The 22473-nt window shown below is 38.1% G+C and overlaps 1 protein-coding gene across 1 annotated transcript in view; it reads right to left on the minus strand.

The window, feature by feature from the left end:
• The window catches only part of ext1b (exostosin glycosyltransferase 1b), a 150080-nt gene continuing 127607 nt past the window's right edge, over window positions 1-22473 (minus strand). Inside the window, exons 6-11 of the mRNA XM_028035374.1 lie at window positions 20801-20919; window positions 15585-15680; window positions 7536-7625; window positions 4702-4862; window positions 2755-2926; window positions 1-843 (exon numbers count right to left, since the gene is read on the minus strand). Coding sequence (XP_027891175.1) covers window positions 658-843; window positions 2755-2926; window positions 4702-4862; window positions 7536-7625; window positions 15585-15680; window positions 20801-20919 — 824 coding nt within the window. The 3' untranslated portion in view covers window positions 1-657. The remainder of the gene's footprint in view (window positions 844-2754; window positions 2927-4701; window positions 4863-7535; window positions 7626-15584; window positions 15681-20800; window positions 20920-22473) is intronic.

The raw sequence follows: 22473 nt of genomic DNA on the forward strand, positions 1-22473 counted from the left end.
AAAAATCTTAAATATTATAATGGCACAAAGTGACACCATATTCCATTTGATTTTTCCAGGTTTGTTGACCTTTGATGACCTCTGGATCCACTTATTAATATCTTTGAAATCAGTTTAATTTGAGGAACAGGTGATGGGAGACCGTCTCTCCGGTGTGTCGGGAGAACACCAGCAAACTAAACCAAAGCTCTGTGTGCGAACAGCTTCTACCTACAGGAGTCGGATCTCTCTGTCGGGTCCGGTTTCATGTCCTGATGCGGATGAGGAACGCTCAAACGCCCCTCCCCTCTACCATCCTGCACATGTGCGGAGAAAGCAGGAAAGTCGACGTCCTCCAGGGTTTTTCCTCGTACAAAAAAATATTCTAACCCACAGTTTCTTTTTTTGTGTCGTCAGTAGTGCGCGCCGTGTGAAACATCCAGTTCTGTTTGTGTCTCTGTTTGCATTGTTTCTGTTTCCTCCTGATTCCCGTCCGGATCAGGTCCCGGGAGCAGCGGCGGCGGCGCTGTGGTCATTGGCCATGTGCTGAGTGGAAGACAGAGCGCCGTCTCTCCCCGCCCATCCGGCCGTGGTCCGGCTGCTCCTCCGGCTCTCCACGGAGTCTCTGTCGCGCGCCTCCCCCTGCGTGGAGTCCCCCCCGAGGGGGCGGCGGTCCTGTCAGAGCCTCTCGATGTCCCTGTATTTTTTGCGGAGGATGGAGACCTGGTCCTTGAAGAGCACGGGGTCCAGCCTCATCTGGGAGTGGATGAGCGGCATGGCGCCAAACCAGCTGGCGAACTTGTTCATGCAGGTCTGCCGCTGGGCGAAGTGGTCCGGGTCGGCCCAGCGAGACGCCCGTGAAGACTACAGGAGAAAACACACATTTAAAACCCCGTCTACCAACCCAACATCTTCTCCAGGTTTCACTACGGTGTGTTTACCAGGCACATCGGGACGTTTTGTAGCATAATCAACTAAATGTATTTGATTTATTTATTTCAAACAGGTTTTTAAAAACAAAACGAGCAATCAGTAGGACAGAGAAACCAAGAACAAAATTATTAGTTTACTACTTTTCTGACTGAAAAGGAGTAGGAAGAAGTGAACATTTATTAAATCCAACCTCTTATTTCAATTTAATGAAATAGATGACTTACCAAATCAATAACTATCAAAAATTTGTAATTAAAACCATGTTATAATATTCATGTTCCTGTTCAGTATACTGGGGTAAAGAGCCAAAAAACAAATATTACAAAACAAAATGGTTACAAAATAACTCCAAACAAGACAAGAAAACCTAATAATAATATAATGCAGGGTTTCCCCAAGTGTATTATAAGCCTGGAGGGCCACCAGGCTTTACTTGTGCCCCACCAAGCTAAGCATTACTTCAGTCTTTTTAAAATGTTTACTTTTTTCTAAAGACTTTATAATTGGTGTTCAGGCGTTAATCTTCCAATAACACACAATTATCAAGTGATGTTTTCAAATTTCATGTCAATTTTAAATATGTTTTAACTCAAAAACACAGCTGACCACTGTATGAATGACTAACACTCAACCACCAGGCTTTTTCTGAGGGAGACCTTGTAATGACAATTGTAAATAATAACGGGACACACAGTAATTACAATACCTTCAGTTATTAAGATACATCATATATAAAATATGACTTAAAATAATGCAGGTTTTCAGAGATCTACTTACTCAGCATTTAGGTAAATGTAACCCAGATCTGACTTTCATACATCTGGGTGTCTGATTTTTTAACCCACACAATAAATCTAATTTGTTATAAACAGGACATGTTGCAACTTTTCCCTCGTAATTCTGCAGCAGAAGAAGCCAGAGGCGTTAAATCAGGACGTAAACAACGGCTGAAGCTAGAAACACAGCAAACTTCCTCATTTACCATAATTTCTGGAATACAGTCTCAGTCTTTTCAGTTTCACCATAAAGTTTTTTTCCCTCTTTGTTGCATTTTTGTGTCGGAAAACATTTTTATTTACAGCAGCTTTTCATCAAAGGATCTGATTAATGAGCTATTTGAAATATTTGTTCCTTTTATGTTTATACTTTGATGTTCTCTGAAGTATTTGTGTATGAATGTTGCTAAATAAATAAACTTGCTTTATCTAAACAGTGCAGATTATTGAGACTTAGATAGACAGAGGAGTATGAGATTTAAAAAATGAAAAACGTGGGAATTCTGTCAGGAACTCAAATGAAGGACAGACGGATAAAACGCTTTAAATACTGAATAAACAGCAATTAAAGCTAATGGTTCAGATCTACTAAATCATGTTTGATCCAGGATGATGATCTCTGATTTCATGAACGAAAGCAGTCGGGCTCTTCGGTTTTATTTCTCTGGAACGATTTGTCTAACATTTCAACTTCTGATTCACCATCAGAGGAGCAACAAACTTCTCTATCAATCATCGGCCGCTGCATGTTTGTGGGTTTGGGAATCTGGACGTCGTTTCCCTCGTTTCTGAGCTTTTGTCCTGCGGCCCCCAGGGGCCTAGCTAAAGTACAGCGTTATAAATCAAGCTGAGAAGCAGGGAGGGCTGGCTGCAGCTCAAAGGAAACAATGGCTGCAAGATGAGTCAGAAGAAGGAAGAAAATCAAAATAACTCGGGTTCTGGTCCAACACTACAAGCTTCACGATTTACTGCATTACTAATAAAGTTACTTTTGGTGGCTTCCTCATCTGCCCCATCATGGTCTCAGTAATAATAATAATAAAGTTACTTTTGGTGGCTTCCTCACCTGCCCCATCATGGTCTCCTTGTACTGCTTCTTCTGTGTGATCTTAATGGGCGGCAGCTTGGTGACGGCCGACACCAGGAAGTTCATCAGGATGTCCTCGCAGTTGGCCAGCTGGTCCACCATGTTCTTCAGGCTGCTGGGCAGGTAGTGGGTGTACAGGAAGTGGTAGTACCTAAGAGACGGGAGCTGGATTAGGATTACGCTGAGATTTAAATATGGCTTCTACAAATGATTAATCGGATTTTAAAAACTGGTAGGTTTAGCTTCATTTAGCCTCTAAAGCCGAGTTTGGTAATAACTAGTTACATTTACTTAGTTACTTTTACTTGAGTAAGTTTCTGGATACTGCGAGTAACTTCACTGAATGAACAAATTTATTTTAACCACCAGAAACACATAAACCTGCAGTTTTTGTTAAAGTTTCACAAGTTTTACATTGAAACAGTTAAAAAAGATGTATTTTGCCTGATTATGTAATTATGCTATTTATATACATTTTTTCATTTTGATAATTAAAATACCAAAATTTTCACTCAACTTTATATTTTGGTCAGTGTGATTATGCAATTTTTAAATATTAAATTATTGATAATTTCATCAGTTGCCCAGTATTTGAGAATATTTTTTACCAAATGGAATACCATGGCAAAGTGTTGCAAAAATACAAAATCTTACCAAGTAAATCTGGTCTAGATTATAAAGAGAATATCTTGATACACTTGAAATAAAACAAAAACTAACAAGTAAATTTTCAGCAAGCAAGAATAGATTGTTTAAAGTCAATATTTCCTTAATATTGACAAAAAACTGTCTTGTTATAAGTGAAATAATCTGCCAGTGGAAACAGCTATTTTTATCTATATTAAGAAATTACTGACTTAAAACGAGCTCCTACATCTTGTTTAAAAGTTACTTGTAAGTTAATTTTGATCTTTTTTCAGTCGTAATAAAATATTTTCACAGGAAACACAAAATTACTTGATAAGATTTTATATTTTTGCAATGAGAACAAGATGGATGGATTCAGTTTCCTTTTTATCTCTTTCAATTGTTTTGTTTATTTATTTTGGATATTTAAAATGTCTTCCAGTTCAAGAGTTAAATGTTTATTAGATTTTACAGTTTATTGGTATTTGAGAAGGTGTACTTGCATTTTCTTTTTTTTTTGCTATTATTATTAAATTACTTGAAAATGGTCTCAAAACAATATTATTGTTCATCGCAATAACTTCTGGGGCAATTTATATAACAACTGTTCAGCAAGTTGTTAAAGTGATGGGAGCTAATCTGGGCTGATAGATGGAAGGATGAAGGGATGGATGACTAGAAAACCCTTTTAGAGAACAGGATAGGGAGTAGGTGGTGGGATCTGGAGAGACGAGTGTCTTCCATATTATATTTCCCGAATGATGCTTCTACTCCAGTGTTATGAGAGCCATATTAGGAGTGATTAGGCGCTGGGAGGTGCTGACTCTCTGACTCCAGCCTGATGTGGCGTCCTCCCGACAGCAGACTGAAGCCATATTAAAGCTGACAGGACATCAGCTGAGCCTCATGTAGGAGCTACAGAGCTCTGCGTTCAAGACAAATCGACTTTTATTCTAAAACGTAGTCGATGTCAAAACCATGGTTTCCTGAGGCTGTGCTCCACTGAACATCACATTTACTTTATGAACTGCAGATCACTGCTTCAAAGCGCTCCATCAAAACAGAGACGAGCCAGAGGGGGTTCTCTGCAGACTCAAAGTGGGCGTTTCTAAAGACTGGCTAAGGATTGACTGGCTAATTCCAGCAGCAAAAATATTTCAGAAACTTGCAGAAATCATCTATGGTGACTGCTTTAAAAAGTTGAACGAGAAAAAAGAAGCTAAGGGTACAAAAGCCTTCTTCGTCTGCAGGCAGTCCCATTTATAGACGAGAGCGGCGTGGAGAAGGGCAGAGCCGTACCTGTGGAACATGGCGGCGCCGGTCAGAACCATAGAGTAGTCGTTGGTCCATTTGGAGGTGTAGCCCCAGCGCTCCTTGTTGCTGTCCCAGAAGTGGCTGCGGGCCGGATAACCCACGATCCGCTCCGGAAAACTCTGCCAGACGGTGAAAGCAAAGTCCACCTGGACAAAACGTTAGCAAGGAGGAGTGAATTCACCGTCAATATTACGAGAAAAAAAAACAACAAACAAACAATCAATCAAACAACAACAAAAACAGATTTATACAGGGTTGGTACACTTTTCAATAAAAACTCAGGCACTTTTCAAGTACGTTTTCAATCTTTTCCAGGGCCACACTTTACAAATTAATTTAAAAACTATTTAAATTCACTATTATATAATGTATTAGTTTACGTCATGTGGTAGTATTCAACATTGTAGGTAAATTAAGCCTGTGTTTTGTAATGTCTCTCACAAATCACATGTACCCGACTGCTCTGAGAAAAAAACACAAATATAATAATACAATTTCAATAACATAAAATATAAGCCAACCTTTATTTCAATAAACAATAAGTTATTGAGTCATCAGGATAATAAATGTTCATTACATTGAAACAATCCAAGCAAACTGTGGGTAAATGATCTTATTGCTCAAATTAAATACTTCCAAGTTACAAAACAAACCTCTAAAAAATGTTTTTGGTAGGTTTTTTGGAATTCACCAAATAGAAATAATTTTTGTAATTCTAATGAACCTAAAAGAGAAGAAGTTTAGTTTGATTTTAGTTCAGTGAGAAAAAAAAAGTTTTGTGTTTTTTTTTTTTTTGGTGTATAAAAATAACTGGTTTCACCTGTAAATAATGCTTTAGAAATTTAGACTTTTATTCAAACATTAAATTAAACTTTATTACAAAACTGTTAAGTTTGAAAATAAAGCACTTTCGATGACTTTACGTGGAAATCAAGGACTTTCCAAAACTTGAGAACACCTAATTGAAATTCAAGGATTTCAAGCAGCCGTATGAACTGTGATTTTAAGCATTTAGTTAACTATCCACAGCAGAAATTACTTAATTTCAGTTATCTGATTCAAGAAGTAAAACACAAAGTCATACATATTGAGGGTTAAATCCAATTTAAAGCTTGTAGGAAGGTTTGTGGTAAATTGAGTCACCCTTGTTGCTAGGAAACGGGAAAAACACTTATCAGCTAACCAAACAGGAGGACTGAATCATTTAATGAAGTTTGTGAAGGTAAAAAACCTCACGGATAAAGTGGTTAAGACTTTTATTTCTTTAAAAAGCATTTTTGACTTTTTAAGGTGAATTTAGTCCATCATAAGCAAAGAAAAGTGGGACAAAAATCTCCAAAGTGATGATGATGATGTTAGTTCCTGCCTTTAAAGGGGTAAAATACTTTTTCTCATTTATAGGTTTGGATTGTTTTTCTCTCATAATTCATTTGATTACTGAGGTTATCTTTGTGAAGCAAAAGCAAAAATGGGCCCAGACCCCTCCACTGCGCCCCACATAAAACTCTGGAGTAAACAGGAGGATAAAAAGAAAGACTTTGTTTAGATGAAAGCCCAAAAGCGTTGCAGTGAAGAAAAAGTTTTCCTCTGAGCTGACATTAAAGCTGCGACTTCTAAAACCCACGGAGAACAGTTTGTGCTCAGCTATCTTCATGGGAGGAACACAGGTGGAATTAGTTTTGGGTGATGGATTCCTGGCTCCCTCGGCTCTGCCATCTTGATCCGCACCAACAGCCGTTTTATGAGATCTAATTCTGCGCTCTTCAAAGCAGCATCTGGCTTCCCATGGTGCTGCGCCAGAACTTGTCCCCGGTTTAAAAACAAAAAACAAGAAAACAGCACAAAACAAAAAAAAAACCACACAGACACGCATAAACACCAAACCCAGGAATGATCCCGACAGCATGTGGAACAAAGAGAAACAAACAAAAAAAAAAAAATCACTGCTGCTCCCAATTAGGCGAGCGGACAAGTTCAGATGGGTTTCCAACAGACTGAACAGAATTGAAAGTAAGATGAGAAATTTATAAATAAAACCAGAATAAAGATGAACTTTTAGGCAAAACTCACATTTTGCACATTTATATACTCCCATTTGGGTCTCAACTGATTCTAAAACCAGTCAAGCACTTAAAAAAACCACACTGCTGTTTTTTGGTAAAACGTTAAAGTTGGTGTCTGGAAAATGAGTCATTTCAAAAACCTAAGTCACAAATCAGCAGGCATTGTCCCTCACCTAGCAACCCAAGTTGAGGTCCAGAACAATTTGATCACCTGAATAGTCACAGTAACAAAATATACACCACTGATATAAAAATATCCAAAAATATAAACGACTGTATATTAATAAAGTACCTACAGATAAAATTAAATAGAAATACAATAAACAGATCCAGAATATGATCTTTTTGTATGTACAGTTTTCACAGAACTCACATGAAGTTAACTAAACAGCACATGTGATTTATTTGTTGTTGCTGTATACATGTTGGCTTAATCTTTTTAAAGATGTACGGTTGTATAATTGCTCATCCGTTTGCTGAGTGTAAATGTTGAGTTGGGGGCGTGGCCAGAAACAGCTTATTTGGATTTAAAGTGACAAGACACCTTAAAACATTTTCTTTATGAAACGAGCTCAAAATAGGCAGAATTGAACGAACTAAAATTTCACTATCCAAGAATGATTTTGAGCAGAAAAATGTAATGAACATGTTTTGTATACATCTAGCCTAACATGTTCAAGGAAACATAAAAAAGGCGTTTGTTCTGCAGGTAGCCTAACAGAAAGATGGCGGCTGTGGTGTAATGTGAGGAGTTACCTCTGTGGTGGACAACACGGTGTCTTCATCCAGGCTGAGGACAGCGTCGGTCACGATGGACTTGTACGGCAGGAAGCGGCTGCTCATGACCTGCAGGGAGGAGAAACAGAACCCAGAGTGAGAAACAAGCCAGAACAGCTGGAGAACCGGGTTGATAAATGATTATTTGGTTACGAGCCTCAAAGAGACTGAAAGAGCAAAGAGAAACCAGATAAACTCTCAATTTATTATACACAGTTGGATTTTTCCTGTTAGTTTTGATGATTATAGGTTGGAAACAAAAAATCTGATCTCAGTACATTTTATTATTACGTACAACTAGGGCAAAAAGAATTAATGAAATTTTTAAAAATCATTAAAAACAATTATATACAATAGAAAAAATATATAAATCAATAAAAGGAAAGACAGCAGAGAGAAGAAAAAAATATTTATGTCTTTTATCCCAAAAATATATTCAAATAGGGATTTACAAAAAACAAAACTAAACAAAAACAAAATCAACTCAAAAAACTATTTGTATTATGATTAATCAATTAATCATAACTGAAATAATCATCAACTAATTTTGTAATCGATTTATCATTAACTGGAGTATATAAACTCCAAAAAAAAAAGCTATTTGATGAAAAAACTATATTCTGAAAAGTAATTAAGCCAAAACTGGACAACATATACATTTTGCATGTACAATATAAAAACCTTTGTCTATAGATACGTTCTACCTAGAATTCCTCAAATAGCAATTTTAGCTTCACCTGGTTCAAATTTTGTTAAAAAAATCTCCTACTTTTTTTTTTTTTTACAAATAATTTTAATAAATCATAAATGTATCAAATCTGTAATCAAATTCTAAATTAGTTTACCCAAAAATGCTAACAAAAGCTAAATTGGAGCGGAGAACACTCTGGGATCCAAAAAGAGTTTATTCCAGATTTCTACATCTAAAAACGATTCAACTCATCTGTACCCAAGACAAATGGCAGTTCACAGTGAATTTACAGCAGCGTAATGCTAATACGTTTCCATAGAAACCTTTCAGAAGAGTGCGAGTTATTGTAAGAGTCGCTTGTTAACAGTAAAATAACTTCCTATTGATTCAGACAGACTCAGCTGTTCTTCCACTCGTCTTCTGCTTATTTGGGTCGAGTGGCGACCAAACAAGACGGAGCGTTTTTCATTTAGCCTCGCGCAGTAACAGCAGCGGCAGGAGTATTAAAAATAAATCGGCAACAATGTTCATAGAGGGATGCAAGTTATTGATTAATGAGTCAATCTTATTGATCTGCTCAAATTTTAACATTATTTTGTGTCAGCTGTTTTAAATACTGACAGAGTAAAACAAAATTGTGGTTTTCTCACATTATTAAACTTAAATAATTTATAAAATATAACAAAATAGAAACTTCTTAATAGCTTAGCTGAGTGAACTTAAGGAGCTTGTCGAGTGTTTATATTTATAAACAGAACCACATGAAATTAATTTTTCATCACAAACTGGACTCTGTTTAGACTGTTTCTCTTTCCCGTTCTGGCATAGCCCTGCCACCTTTGTTTCCTTATCAACTGGACCCACTAAAGGGTGACCCATGGTGGCCTCTGCTGGTTGGAGACCAAACTACAACACTGAAAAAGGCCTAAGCAAACGTTACTGGTTAACTGACAAGAATTAATTTTGATCTAATAAACCATTAATTTACAATTAATAAGCTTAATTGTTTGGACGCACTAACGCAACATGAAAAGATAAAACAAAGGATTTTCCTGCCAGCATTCCTGGGATTCAACTACAGACTGATGTAGAGGTTTAATTGCTCTCAGTGACTGAGGTCATGCATGTAGACGGAGCTGCAGGCTATGCATGTATCTAAAGGAAAATGAACCATAAACCAAGTTAAAGCCAGAAGACGCATGTCAGATGGTTATCAGGTCCTGACAGAAATATGGCTGCAGCTCTGCTGACTCAACAGCCACTGAGACAGACAGGTAGCATCCAGATGGTTATCAGACAGTTACTCCTCTCCAAAGACATTAACAAGAACAAAGTCTGAAGTTGAATTAGAGCTGAAAGAATCTAGGAAGAAAAAGGATAATTTACTTTCCTGACTCTCGTTAGAAAATGTGAGTCAAAGCTGCTTGGAATAAAAGTAGATTTCTTATTTAAAGAAAAACGGCGGATTTAGCTTTAAATGTTTCCTATTATGCTTCCTTGAACAGGTTAGGTTAGATTTATGGTCTATTCAAAACATGTTCATTACACGTTTTTGCACAAAATCATACTCAGATCATGAGATGTTAGTCTGGACAGTTCTGCCTATTATGAGCTCTTTTCAGAATGAGATGTTTTAGGGCCTCTTGTCACCTTTTTCCAAGCAAATCCAACTCACAAAAAATGGCTGCAAGTAGATTTGCAATTGTGCAACCATACATCTATGAAAAGCAGAAGTGGAGCTTCCTGCACAACCAACAGGAATGAATCAAGTAGTTTCTGGATGATAAGTCAACAACTATATACTCGTCTTTTCCAGAAGCCATTGTACAGCACACAGAGGTAAAATCCGCGGAACAAATGTGCTGGAACTCTGCTGGGGTTGCTAGGTAACGGCGCAGTGTGCATGTAATTTCTCTTAACATTTGGAAGGCTTTTGAAATGGCTCGTTTTCTAGACAACAAAAAAACTTATTGGCAAAAACTGTCTGGGTGTCTTCTTTTAAGCGCTTGGATTGTTTTTAAAAGCAACTGAGAACCAAATGGAAGAACAAAATTGTGAAAAATATAAATTTTAAACATGCATGGATCCACCGCCTCCCTTCAATCTGCACAGAAAAATTCACCCTGAGATGAATAAAAAAAAATAAATCCCCTCACTCTTTGGCTCCCAATATCTAAGGCATGCATTTTTAATGGCGCCTCACACATTCACAGCATTCAGGGGAGACAACAGGCCATGACAACAACAAATAGCAGCTTGGAAAGAGGGGAGGGAAAAGCAAATCTCCTGCTCCTTCCTGCAGGGCGCGGCCTGTCGTTTTCAGCAGTGATATAGTGCTGAAACAAGTTTCCATTACTGCTGCAGGCGCTTCTTTTCTCCTTTAAATCAATAAAAACATAGAAACGGACCCAGATACATGCTGCAAGTCTTGTGTTATACATGTGGCACAAATTTACTCTTCTTCTCCACGCCCATTTGAAAGCAGACTATGTATATTTTGGAGCAGAAGAAGCCAGAAGAAGTATTATACATGACAGCCGCTTACATGTAGTGGAGAAAGTGATGGAGGGTGGAGAAGAGGAGCAACATCTTGAGGATGTTTAGATTGAAACGGTTGCAGTGAAGAAAGGAGGAGAAAAGAAACAACAGATTCTTGATGAAGATTTGAACCGGATGTGAGCTGCAACTCCCACAGCTTCACACCAGTTAAACACATGGGTTTAATTGGTGTTGATAGACACACACACACACACACACACGCCCGCACACACACACATATGGTTCTGTCACGTCTTCCAAGCTAAAATCAAAAAACAGAATCCTTAAACCATGATTTTTAATCGATTGATTGGTGTGTGTTTATGTGTTCTTTTTTCAGAGTGGTCATTTTTTAAGTATAGAAAAAAATAAACTGCAAAACTGCAAAAATGAAGGATGGATGATGGATGGATAGTTGGTTGGATGGACAGATGGACAAATGAATAGATGAAAGGACAGAAAGATGGAGGGATGAAAAAATGGTTGGATGAATGGATGGTTGGATAACAGGATGGATGGATGTATAATGAGTTGGATGTTAGCATAAACGGGCCCAGAGAGTAAATTCTGGAGATGAAGGCATTTCCTCACCTGGATCTGGGAAACATTTAAATTCGTGGTCTAGTTAAAGTCTCCCTCACATTAAATCCAGCAGAGAGGAGCCTCTGATCCAGCGCTCAGCAGCTTCTAAAGGTCCGGCTTTTTAAAGGAAAACACCACCTGCATGGAGGAGACAGTCCATCCTCCATGCTCTATGCTGACCCGTTTCCTCCAGAAACACCTGCGCTCTGGGAGTGACCTCACCCTCTGCAGGTGTTAATCACCGCTGCAGCTGAGAGCGGCAACACGCAGCAACAACAGGCCGGCTGCAGCGCCACCAGCAGGAGGCCTTCAACGTCACTGCTACCAACCAGAACCCAACCTGAAGCTTGTTAAACCATCTCATTGAGACCAATAATTAATGCAGCCAGACAATCCCTTTAATACACTGCAAAAACACAAGACCTTACCAAGTATTTTTGTTCCAGTTTCTACTAATATCTTAATACACTTGAAATAAGAAAAAACTAATTAACATGTAATTTCTTAGGACGATATAAGAGCTTGTTTTAAGTCAATAATTATTGATTTTAAACTACCAGTTCAATTGGCAGATTATTTCACTAAAAACATGGAGGAAATGTCTTATTATAAGTGAAATAATCTGCCAATGGAACTGGTAGGTTTTCATCAATATTAAAGAATTATTGACAAGCTTCTATTTCTTGTTGAAAGTTATTTTTGGGTTGGTTTTGCCTTATTTCAAGTGTCCTAAGATATCTGCACAAGAATCTAGACAAAAACTATTTGGTAAGATTTTGTGTTTTTGCAGTGTATGAGGAAGGGAAAGGGATTTCCTTTCCTCATATTGAGTTGATGCGTTTATGGAAAACATTGATTTAACTCCAGCTTGCTCTCACATAAGCGTCCAGTCTCTCATCACTTCAAGTGTTGCTCGTATTTCCAGCGTGTGAGCGACAGACGAAGAGGAAAAATCAGAGTTTAGAGGAAACGTGAGAAGCTCTTCGCCCTCAGTCTCACTTCATCCTGTGGCCACAAAGAGAGGAAACCAAACAATCCCTTCTCCCGCTTTCCCTCTTGTTTTTCCACACAGAGAAGAAAAAAAACAAGAGACAAGGAGACAGGAGAGTGACAGCTAGACAAACAAGGGAGAGAGACAAAGGCAGGATGAGAGGCTGGTGTTTGTAACGTTAGAAGTGAGATGGATTAGCCTGGGGCTTGTGCTGCTCTCCAGGAATGGGAGACTTCTCAGCGGGAATCCGCCTGCAGCGATCCGGCTCCTCAGCGGAGGAGGAGAGAGGACCAGCCGACCAGCCGACCGGACACTTAGCAACAAGTGGGGATCGTATATTTTGTCGATCAGGGTTTCAGGAAGTTACATTTAAAGTGAAACTCACCTTTTAGCCGATAAACTGTCTAAAGAGTTTGTGTAGGGTTTAATTATGTTTCTGTGCAAATTTGGAAATCTTTGTGCAATTCTGGTAGCTTTGAATCAAGCTCTTTTTATTGGTTTTTATGTAAACATCACAAAACAATAACAAAAATCCCTCCCACCTCACCCCTACTACACCCTGTTCTGTATTCATAAAACAGCCAATGCAAGTTTCAGGTTTGTGCCAAAATTACACAACCAACACGAATCTATCTGCTGAAATTCCTTCAAACATAACATATAAATGGCTGCCATTTTTTACTGCACTGCAAAAACACAAAATCTTAACAAGTGATTTGGGTTTAATTTCTAGTGCAAACATCTTAGAACACTTCAAAATAAGACAAACTGACTTAAAGTAACATTTTAGCCAGATATAGAGGCTTATTGTAAGTAAATAACTCCTTAATTGACTCTCTTCTGGCCTTCAAAGCAGAACTAAAAACTCAACTGTTCAAGTTAGCTTTGATCTTTTTTAGTTATTTTGTGTCTTTGTAGCCACTTTCTACTGTTTGTGTTTATAATGCTGTAAAATGTCCTTGGGTGTTTGAAAGACGCTGACAAATAAAATCCATTATTATTATTATTATTATTATTGTTAATAATAATATTGATGAAAATGTACTCGTTCCATTGGCAGATAAATTAACTTAAAACATGGGGAAACAGTCTTATAAATTAAATAATCTGCCAATGAACTAGAAATTTTAATGAATATTAAGGAATTATTGACTTAAAACCAGCATCTATATGTTGATAAAACGTCACTTTTATGTTAGTTTTGTCCTCAAGTACATCGAGATATCTGCACTAGAAACTAGAACAAAAATAATTGGTAAGGTTTTATATTTTTGCAGTTCTAATCTTCTCCAAACGAATGAAACAGACATACTTAATTAACCGCCGTCCGTATACTGGAGGATGTGGATTCTTCCATTTACAAGAAACGAGTCTCCTGGCCAGTAGAAAGCAGAAAGATCACCAAATCTCGTTCGGCATTATTTTGCCTAAAACCGTCCCACTACCTTCCTGTTCGGTCAAACGGCTGCAGTTTGGTACAACTTGGTCACTTTGGGTATAAAAGCATGGCGGTCTGATCTGGACCAGACCGACCATTTTGTTCTGCTAATAAATTAGAAACGATGAAGAGTATGTCTATGAGGAAGACGATGAAATAAGGAAGTTGCAGGATAAAGAAGGGAGGGAGAAAATAAAGCTCTGCCTGCGTCTCCCTCTGTGGGGTGAAGAACACAGCTTGGCTCGCCGCAGTAAACACAGAAACACCACAATCACAACAAACCACAGGCCGCATGACACACACACACACACACACACACGCACGCACACACACACACACACACACACGCAGGCAGAACGCTGGACCCATTCTGCTCACTTTTTCAGACGCTGAGGCCTCCCGTTATGACTGACAGCTTGGAAGAAACCACTCAGAGTCAAGGGGGGGAGGGAAAACCACAAACCCGGCTGCCGCCGCCAGCTGACTGACAGCGGAGAGGAAACCACTTCCACACAGGTGAGTCTGAAGCATCGACATCTATAATTCAACAAACTGAGCAATTCCTCAGTAGATGAGGGGTCTATAAACAAAAAGTGGGAAAGATAAACATGTTCTCCAGGTAATTTCACTCTACAAATATGTTTTATAGTTAAAAAGCAAAATGAAGAAGAACTGCAGCCGTTCTGACTGTTTTACTGATGAAACTCTGCAGAGTTTAAGGTTTTCTTAAATCATAAACTCTGCAGAAAATCCTGGTAAAGATGTAGAAAAAACTTTAAAACAATGCAGCTTTTATTCCAAGCATAAATATAACAAAACCAGAGAAATTAGAGGTTTATTAAACAAGAACGTTTTGAAAGAAAAATCTGAATATTTTTCGGATAATCAAGGATTAAAACCAAAAAAGGAAAAAAAAAAAAAATTTTATTTTAATTTTATTTTACTTATTTAAACTATTTTTTTAAATCTAAAAATGAACAATTTTATTTTGAATACTTTTTTAAATATAAATTTCTAACATGACAAAAAATAAAACTTCCATAAAGCTTTGAACAATAATTAAGCAGGAAATATGCAGAAAGTTTTACCACTGTAAAACTTGGTTTAATCTAGTTTTAGCTCAACTTAGTAAACACAGAATAACAAAATAATAACAAATAACATAATAAATAATAATATGTATTATTTAAATATTATTTAATAATAATTATTATTCAATATCAGCTTATTGAATAGTAAAAATAATATTAAAGTGACTAGTAATAAGAATATTTTGTCAAACAGATGTTCTGTTGAGTTTGTAGGATTTTGTTAAAAACTGGAGATCATTTTTGTTAGGCAACTACAGATGAGTTTTCAGCCGATCCTTTTATTTTATTGATTTTAAAATCAAATACCAGTTTTGTTGAAGCTAAAACAAACTAAAGTTGATTCTTAATTATAATTTAGATCACAATTAAGGTAAAAAATGTGAAACAAAAGCAAATAAATCAAAACCAAATAAATGCTTCGTGGTTCTGAAGCTTGGGTCCAAAGCAGGCAAAGGGATTTGCCTCCAGTCATCCAGAGTGTAAAACTCTCATTACTGAGGTTGAATTAAAACTAAAACTGTCCTTTAATGGGATCAGCGCGGCACAAATCGAAACTCATTAACTCCCAGAGTGAATAAAGATACAGTAGGTTTACCGTTTGGGAATATGTAATTAGAAATGATAGCAATCACACCTGTGAGGCATCTGAGGGTGCGTGTGTGTGTGTGTGTGTGTGTGAGAGAGTGTGTGTGTTCACCTTGTTCTCTCCCTCGATCACGATGACGGGCACGGAGGTGGCGGGCCAGCGGTGTTTGGCCGGGAGCGGCTTGTCGCAGTTCCACAGGACGATAATCTGAAAAAGACAGAAAAAATTAGTTTTTTCTACTGTAAAGTTACTATAGTTAACTAAAATTAAAGGGAAAAACTGTAACTAACTTTAACTATATCACACTTTTCTCAAAATAACTAAAACACACTTAAATTATACGTATATTATCCTTTGTTTTTATGTGCATGAATCTATTTATCTGCCTTTCGAAATGTGAAATAGATTTTCCTTCTCCCCACAGTTTACCTCAGCTATCAATAAATTACGGCGCTCCGTTTCTCCCAACTCCACACGACGGGAGAAAACTCCAGACTCAATGATTGAATTTTTTTTTTAAATTGCACTTTCTGTTGAGTATTTATAAATCAATCATAATCACAATACTTTGACCTTTCTGAATTGTGCACCGAAAAATTAACCAAAGTATGGAAAGACTAAAACTACGACTATAACTACTAAAAACTAGCAAAAACAATATTTAACAATAGCTAATAAACTAGCAAAAATGATACAGTATAAAACTATTAATAATTAATAAAAAGTAGCAAAATCAAAACAATATATAAAAAGAACTAATAAAAATAGCAAAAGTGAAAATATTTAGCGAATAAAAACTAGCAAATGCACTCTTAAAAACTAATTACGACTAGCTGAATTTGACAAACTAAAAGTCACAATGAAATAAAACTAAACTATAGTCAGAAACAATGATTTACTTTATGTGCATGTTTAATAATTTATTCCTGTTTCACCCTCAGAGGAGCAAACCTACGGATTTAAACCATGAAACACGTGACATTTATGTGGCTCACGGCCAGAAAATGTCACCTTGTTACGAGTTGATTCAATGTTAAAGAGCCGCAAAGGGCAAACGAAGCGATAAAATATTTTCCAATTATCACCGTGCCGCAGCCGCAGCCACCGCCGCGGCAGCAGGGTTAACATTTCAGAGGGGAAACGATCCAATCACGGCGTCCGAGGACGTTTCCCAGTTGGGGGCAGAGGTCACGCCCCCAGCTGCGGTCATGTCATGTTTTAGATGACTCAGACAGCGACGCAGCAACCTGCAGGTCAACCGATTCACTGAATTACCACAGCAGGATTCATTAATATTTAATCAGAAACACACACACACAGAACGCTGGTGAGAAACGATATGGAGAGGCAGACCATGACAAAGTGCTGTTAGTTAAAGTCAGACAGCAGGGTCGTGCTGTTCTTGATTTAACAAATATGTCTGAGTTTGTCCGTTGGGTCAGGCCGACCCAGGTGGCTTAAACAGAAAAAAACCAAAACAACTCTTTTCTTATTTCTTTGGCTGCAAAAACGTTTGTCTGCTCTGAGTTTTGACTAAATGAAAGCTAAATAATGTCTGGGCTTCTGTGTTCCTGGTTTTGTTCCTTCTCAGGGTTTTTGTGTTAATCGTTTTATAAATTATTTTGCTCTTTAGTCGTCAGAAGGACTTTTGGTCTTAACTGTGACGTGTGTTCCGCATTATTGAGGCCATATAGTTTAGTTTCCCCTGGGCAAACTGGCACTTTGTGTTTGTTTCCCATAATTGTTTATTTCATGTAGTTTTTTATTGCTTTAGTTTTTTCAGCAGTATTATGTTTTTTAAGTTGTAAATTTAGTTTGATATAGAATTAAATTCATCTTAATTTGTTCCATTATTCTATGTTTCAGTTGCTTAAGATGTAAAATGCTGTGATAACATTCCAGCCTTAGAGATTAATCATGTTTTTACTTTTTTTGTTGCAGATGTCAGATCAGACAAAGACAACGTGAGTGGATGGGTGGGTGGGTGAAGAAAACATTCTCTGAAACAATAATGCTTATAGTAATAGTTATGGCTGTAACGATTAATCGTATTAATCATGATTAATCACTTATTTAAATAATTGCTGACTAATTTAATAATCAATTAATCGTTAATTGGAGTGTACAGACTCAAACAAATGCCATTTTCAAAAAGAACAAAACACCAAAATGTACAAAAACTATATGCATTTTGCATTTAAGATGAATAAAAAACTTCTGTCTGTAAAAATGTTCTGCCCAGAACTCCAAAAATGACATAGTTTTAGTTACACCCAGTTTAAATTCAGTAAAAAAAAAAAATCTCTTTATGCAATCCAATTAATAAAAACAACATAATTAACAGAGCAGAAAGGAGAAAGGACTTTTTTACACGTTGGCGTTAGAGGTATTGTTTTAGCTGCTGATGCGTTGTTTGCTGCCAAGCTATGTTGTTGAATTTTAGGGAATAAAATGTTTATTTTGGTTATTTTAAAAAAGGAATTGAGTTATTTGCTTATTTGTATTTGTGATTAGATGAAACATATGTAGAAAGTGCCAGTTTTTAAAAATTGGATTAATCGATTAATTGTCAGAACAATTGATTAATCGTCCAAATAATAGCTGCCAGAGTAAAATAGCCCAAATTATAGTGTGTTGGGAGATTTTCTTGCAGTGCTCTGACTTCGGCAGACGGATATGGGAACCACATTTAGATGGCGTTCGGAGTGAAAATCCACTCATGCTTAACCCGTTTATCTCCTGGTTTGAGGTGAGTAAAACTCTCTGGGACACGGCAGCAGTCTCCCAGTCAGTCTCCGTCCGCCAGCAAACGTCTGCCCTGCTGAAATGTCCTCCAGCCAGTCTGTAGATTCTCCCATCCTGGTTCCGCTCAGAGGCGTCCCCAGTCCCAACGGAGGTGAACCACAGGAATTTCCCTGCAGCGATCAATAAAGCTTCGTGTTACTCAGGCAGCAGCGACGTCACACACACCGTGGCTCGCCCCGGGGGGACTCTGATCCCTGACTGGACCTGCAGAGCAATGTGCTGGGAGATATTTGGATGTGTGCTGAAGCATTCCCATAAGGCTGCAGCAGCTGTGAGTTAGCGTACAAAATATGTCACTGGCAGAGGAAGAAGATGATGTACAGCTGTTTGATAAATCACTAAATCATCTCCCAATTCTCAGCGAATGGAGATAACAAAAAAAAGAGAAATCCTTCAGGAAGCTAATGGGGGGGTAAATACTGCTGTCACAGAGAGATAACAACAGGTATGCTGCACACAGACGGGTGTTAATGCGCTCACACACTTCTATAGCGGTTTGATTAGGAAGACAGATGGAGTCTCTGTCGGCTCGCCGCCCTCTTTGGGTGTCGACAGGGAAGTATTGTCTGAGTGCGCCGGATAAACGACGGCAGGAGGAAACTGCAAAACACGCAGCAGGAGGTCTGCCGAGTCAGAGCGCTCCTCACAACGTTTCTGTCGTCCAGTTTTACCCTTCAGTGTTCACTGTTCATTCATTCGTCTTCACTAGTAGTACAGCAGCTCTCCTCTTGTTTTTTTGTGCGATAAGAGGAAGAAATGCCCCCCTTCGCTGTGCACCCGGCTCTCCGCTCTGCACGCACAGCCTGGAGAAGGCAAACGGGAAAGCAGCTCCATCAAAGCAGAAAGCTGGGTGCAGACTGATATATGGTTGCGATTAATTATCGATTAATCAATTATTCTGACAATTAATCAAAATTTTTTTTGTGCAAATTCTGCAGTTTTTAATTTAAGTCTTTTTCATACAATACTAGACATTAAATAAAATAAAACTTATTTTCTTTACTAAATAATAAAATACAGATTTTATTGTTTGAAATGCAATAACTGCTCTTTTGTGCTTGATCATTTGTAGCAAAGGTTGTATTTGCAACAAAATAAAATAGGGATACACTGATAAATCGGCCCCGATTTAGTTTTTTTTTATGAGATTGTTGATCGGTTCGCTTTCACTGCAATATGTCCAACGAATCAAACCCTTCAAAAAATCCTGTCCCCCCGGTCGCCTGTGGTGGTGCTGCACCAAAAACTACTGATGGAAACGACAGAAAAACCTCTGAAGACGACATGAGCGCAGCTTCCTACTTCATGGAATGTAAAACAAAATGAAGCAGCGTCAGATTTTAGCACTGTTAGGATTTCTTTTTTGTCTTTGGTAAAAGACCATGAGCCATTTCTCCTGATAGCACTAGACCTGTGTGTTTGTTTTGGTTGTATTTACCCAGAATGCTCTGCGCTATAGTTCACGTCCTTCTTTTGGAGCGGTTTCTGTTCGCATTCATATATGCATTCAGACCGAACCAGAGTTCACTTCGGCTGAACTGAGACCGAGGTTTTTAGGCGGACCTTGGTCATTTTTGGTCCACATCAGAGTTGGATTGTGTATTCACTCCTCCCCAAACAAACTGGAACCAGAATTTGATTAAAGTGGAACAAACATGGCTGGTGTGAATGAACCCTAAGACACAGAGATTATTTGCCCTTTATTTCTTCCACCAGATATAACCCTGAACCTACCTTCATTAGACCAGAGGGAGCCTCTATGAGGGATCTGTTCACTCATCCATTCATCCTTCTAATTTATCCATCCATCAATCATCTGTCCATTCTTTAATTTGTTCATCCATCCATCCATCCATTATTTCCTCATTCATTATTTATCTGTCCATTTCTCAATTTGTCTGTTCAGCTATCAGTTTTTCCACCACCCTATTTGTCTCTTAGTACATCCGTTCATTCATTCATCCATCCATTTTTTGTATCCTCCAGTTTTATATTGCAGGTCAGAACATTTTATGAACATCTCCAATACATTTACAGTGAAGTTTTGTGTTTCTGCCTAAAAGGGAAAGAAAACCCTATTGACCTGAAAAGTTTTGACCTGAAAACCCTAGAAACCCTGAATATTTCACTACTGTTACAAACTATAAATACTGAATTGGATTTACTTCCTCATCCACTCCGTTTCCTGCACAAACAAACCAAAACACAGCCACTCTCACTCCCACAATAAAAGAGAACAAAACCCAGCCATCTAGGAGCAAATTCCATTTCATTTCCCGCTTTGGTAAGGAGCAAGCTGGGGAATCAATACACGCCATCTCCAGCTGTGCTGAAGGGGGCTCGGCTGCCATGGAGACAGATGTACCCTGGCTACAAACTGCTGCTCTAATTCAATCCTCCAGAGTTAATTCACAGCACACACAGACCCGGGATGAGCTCTGCTGTTCTGCTCCGCTTGGAAAATGCAATTGTGGAGTGGGCCGCCGTTTGCCGCATAATGTGGCGCTCAGGCAAATATTTACCTGAGCACAGTACTGGGATTTGGCCACAGCTACCAGTAGCTTGAGAATGGGTTGGGACTGGGACACCAGAGGGGAGACGGCATGGATGACTGCAGTGAACTTGGGGTACGGTTTAATACCTGAAACACAAACAGAAACACACAGTCTTTAAATGCTTTTGACTGACACCTTAAAGGTGACCTGTTATGTTTCCTTGAACAGGTTTAGATCTACGGATTATACAAAACTTGTTCAATACATTTTTTACACAAAATCCTACATTTTAGGGTCAAATGAGCAGCTGCTGGCCACGACCCCAACTCAATGTTTACACTCGCACGTGAAAACAGCTGCAAACAGATGCGCAGTCATACTACTGTACATCTTTGAGAAGCAGAAGTGGAGCCTCCTGCACAACCAACAACAATGCAAAGTGAAAATCAAAATCAGATCACATTTTATTTATATGGTACCTTTCAGCAACAAGGCATCTAAAGGTGTTTTACATCATAAAAAGAGAAAAATACAAAGGTGTAGAACAAACAGTCAACATCTTGAACCATTACATTTTGTCAAGTGCCATTGTTACACTTTAGATTGTTGATTAATGTTTCATTGATTATGATTCAAAAGCGAAACTGTTGGGTTTTTAGTCTAGATTGAAAGGCACTCAATATTTCAGCTGTTTTGCAGTTTTCTGAAAGTTTGTTCCAGCTTACCAGAATCAGAATCAGTCTTTATCGTCATTGTACAATGAAATTTGCTTCAGTACAGCAATTTACAAGTAACTTTTCAGCAAAATAGGAGCTTGTTTTAAGTCAATAATTCCTTAATTTTGATGAAAAAGTTCTAGTTCCACTGGCAGATTATTTGAATTTTCCCCGTGTTATAAGTGAAATCATCTGCCTGTGGAACTAGAACTTTACTTAATCAATATTAAGAAATTATCAACTTAAAACTGAAACTGAAAAGTTAGTTATTTTTTGCAGTGTAGAGCCAATTGTCAACAAGAACTAGAGGCTTGTTCTCAAAATCTTACAGTCTATTTTCAGTGGAGGCGAGGCTGTCAGCGGGAACAAATACAAACAGTTTAACTGGCAGGGATGAACATTTTTCAAAACAACTTTAAAATATTCAACAATGTTAATGTGTTTGGAAAAACTCTGAATCTCCTGATCATTAAATATTTCATCTTGCAGCTCGATAAAGAGACAACCGACCGCTGATGTGACTTTAGATTCAACCCGACTTCCTGCTGGAGCAGAGTAATCGAAGCTGAAAATATGGAAGGAAAAGACGCAGAGGCAGACGGATCATAAAGGGCGTCCAGCGTCTCCTAATTTAAATCTAATCCAACCCAAACCAGCAAAGCATGGCGGGGAGGAGATAGCGTCAGACGACTCGTCTCCCTGCCACTGAGCAATTTCTGAGAAGATTAGCATATGTGGTTTTCAAACTTTGTAAACTACGGTGTCTTTGTGATTCCTCTGCAGACTATCTGAAATCTGCAAATATGAGTCTAGAGCTGCCAGGTGTTTATGAAACCCCAAACAGAACCTGCAGAGTTTATTGTCTGGGTTGCTAAACTTTGGATTCACGTGCCGTTTTCTGCCTGTGGCACATGATGCTGGGCTTTTATCAGCCTCTATGACCACATTAAGCTTCTCACTTCCTGAAAGTTTGCATATACACTC

Source organism: Xiphophorus couchianus, chromosome 13, assembly GCF_001444195.1.
Source record: "Xiphophorus couchianus chromosome 13, X_couchianus-1.0, whole genome shotgun sequence".
Lineage (NCBI taxonomy): Eukaryota > Metazoa > Chordata > Actinopteri > Cyprinodontiformes > Poeciliidae > Xiphophorus > Xiphophorus couchianus.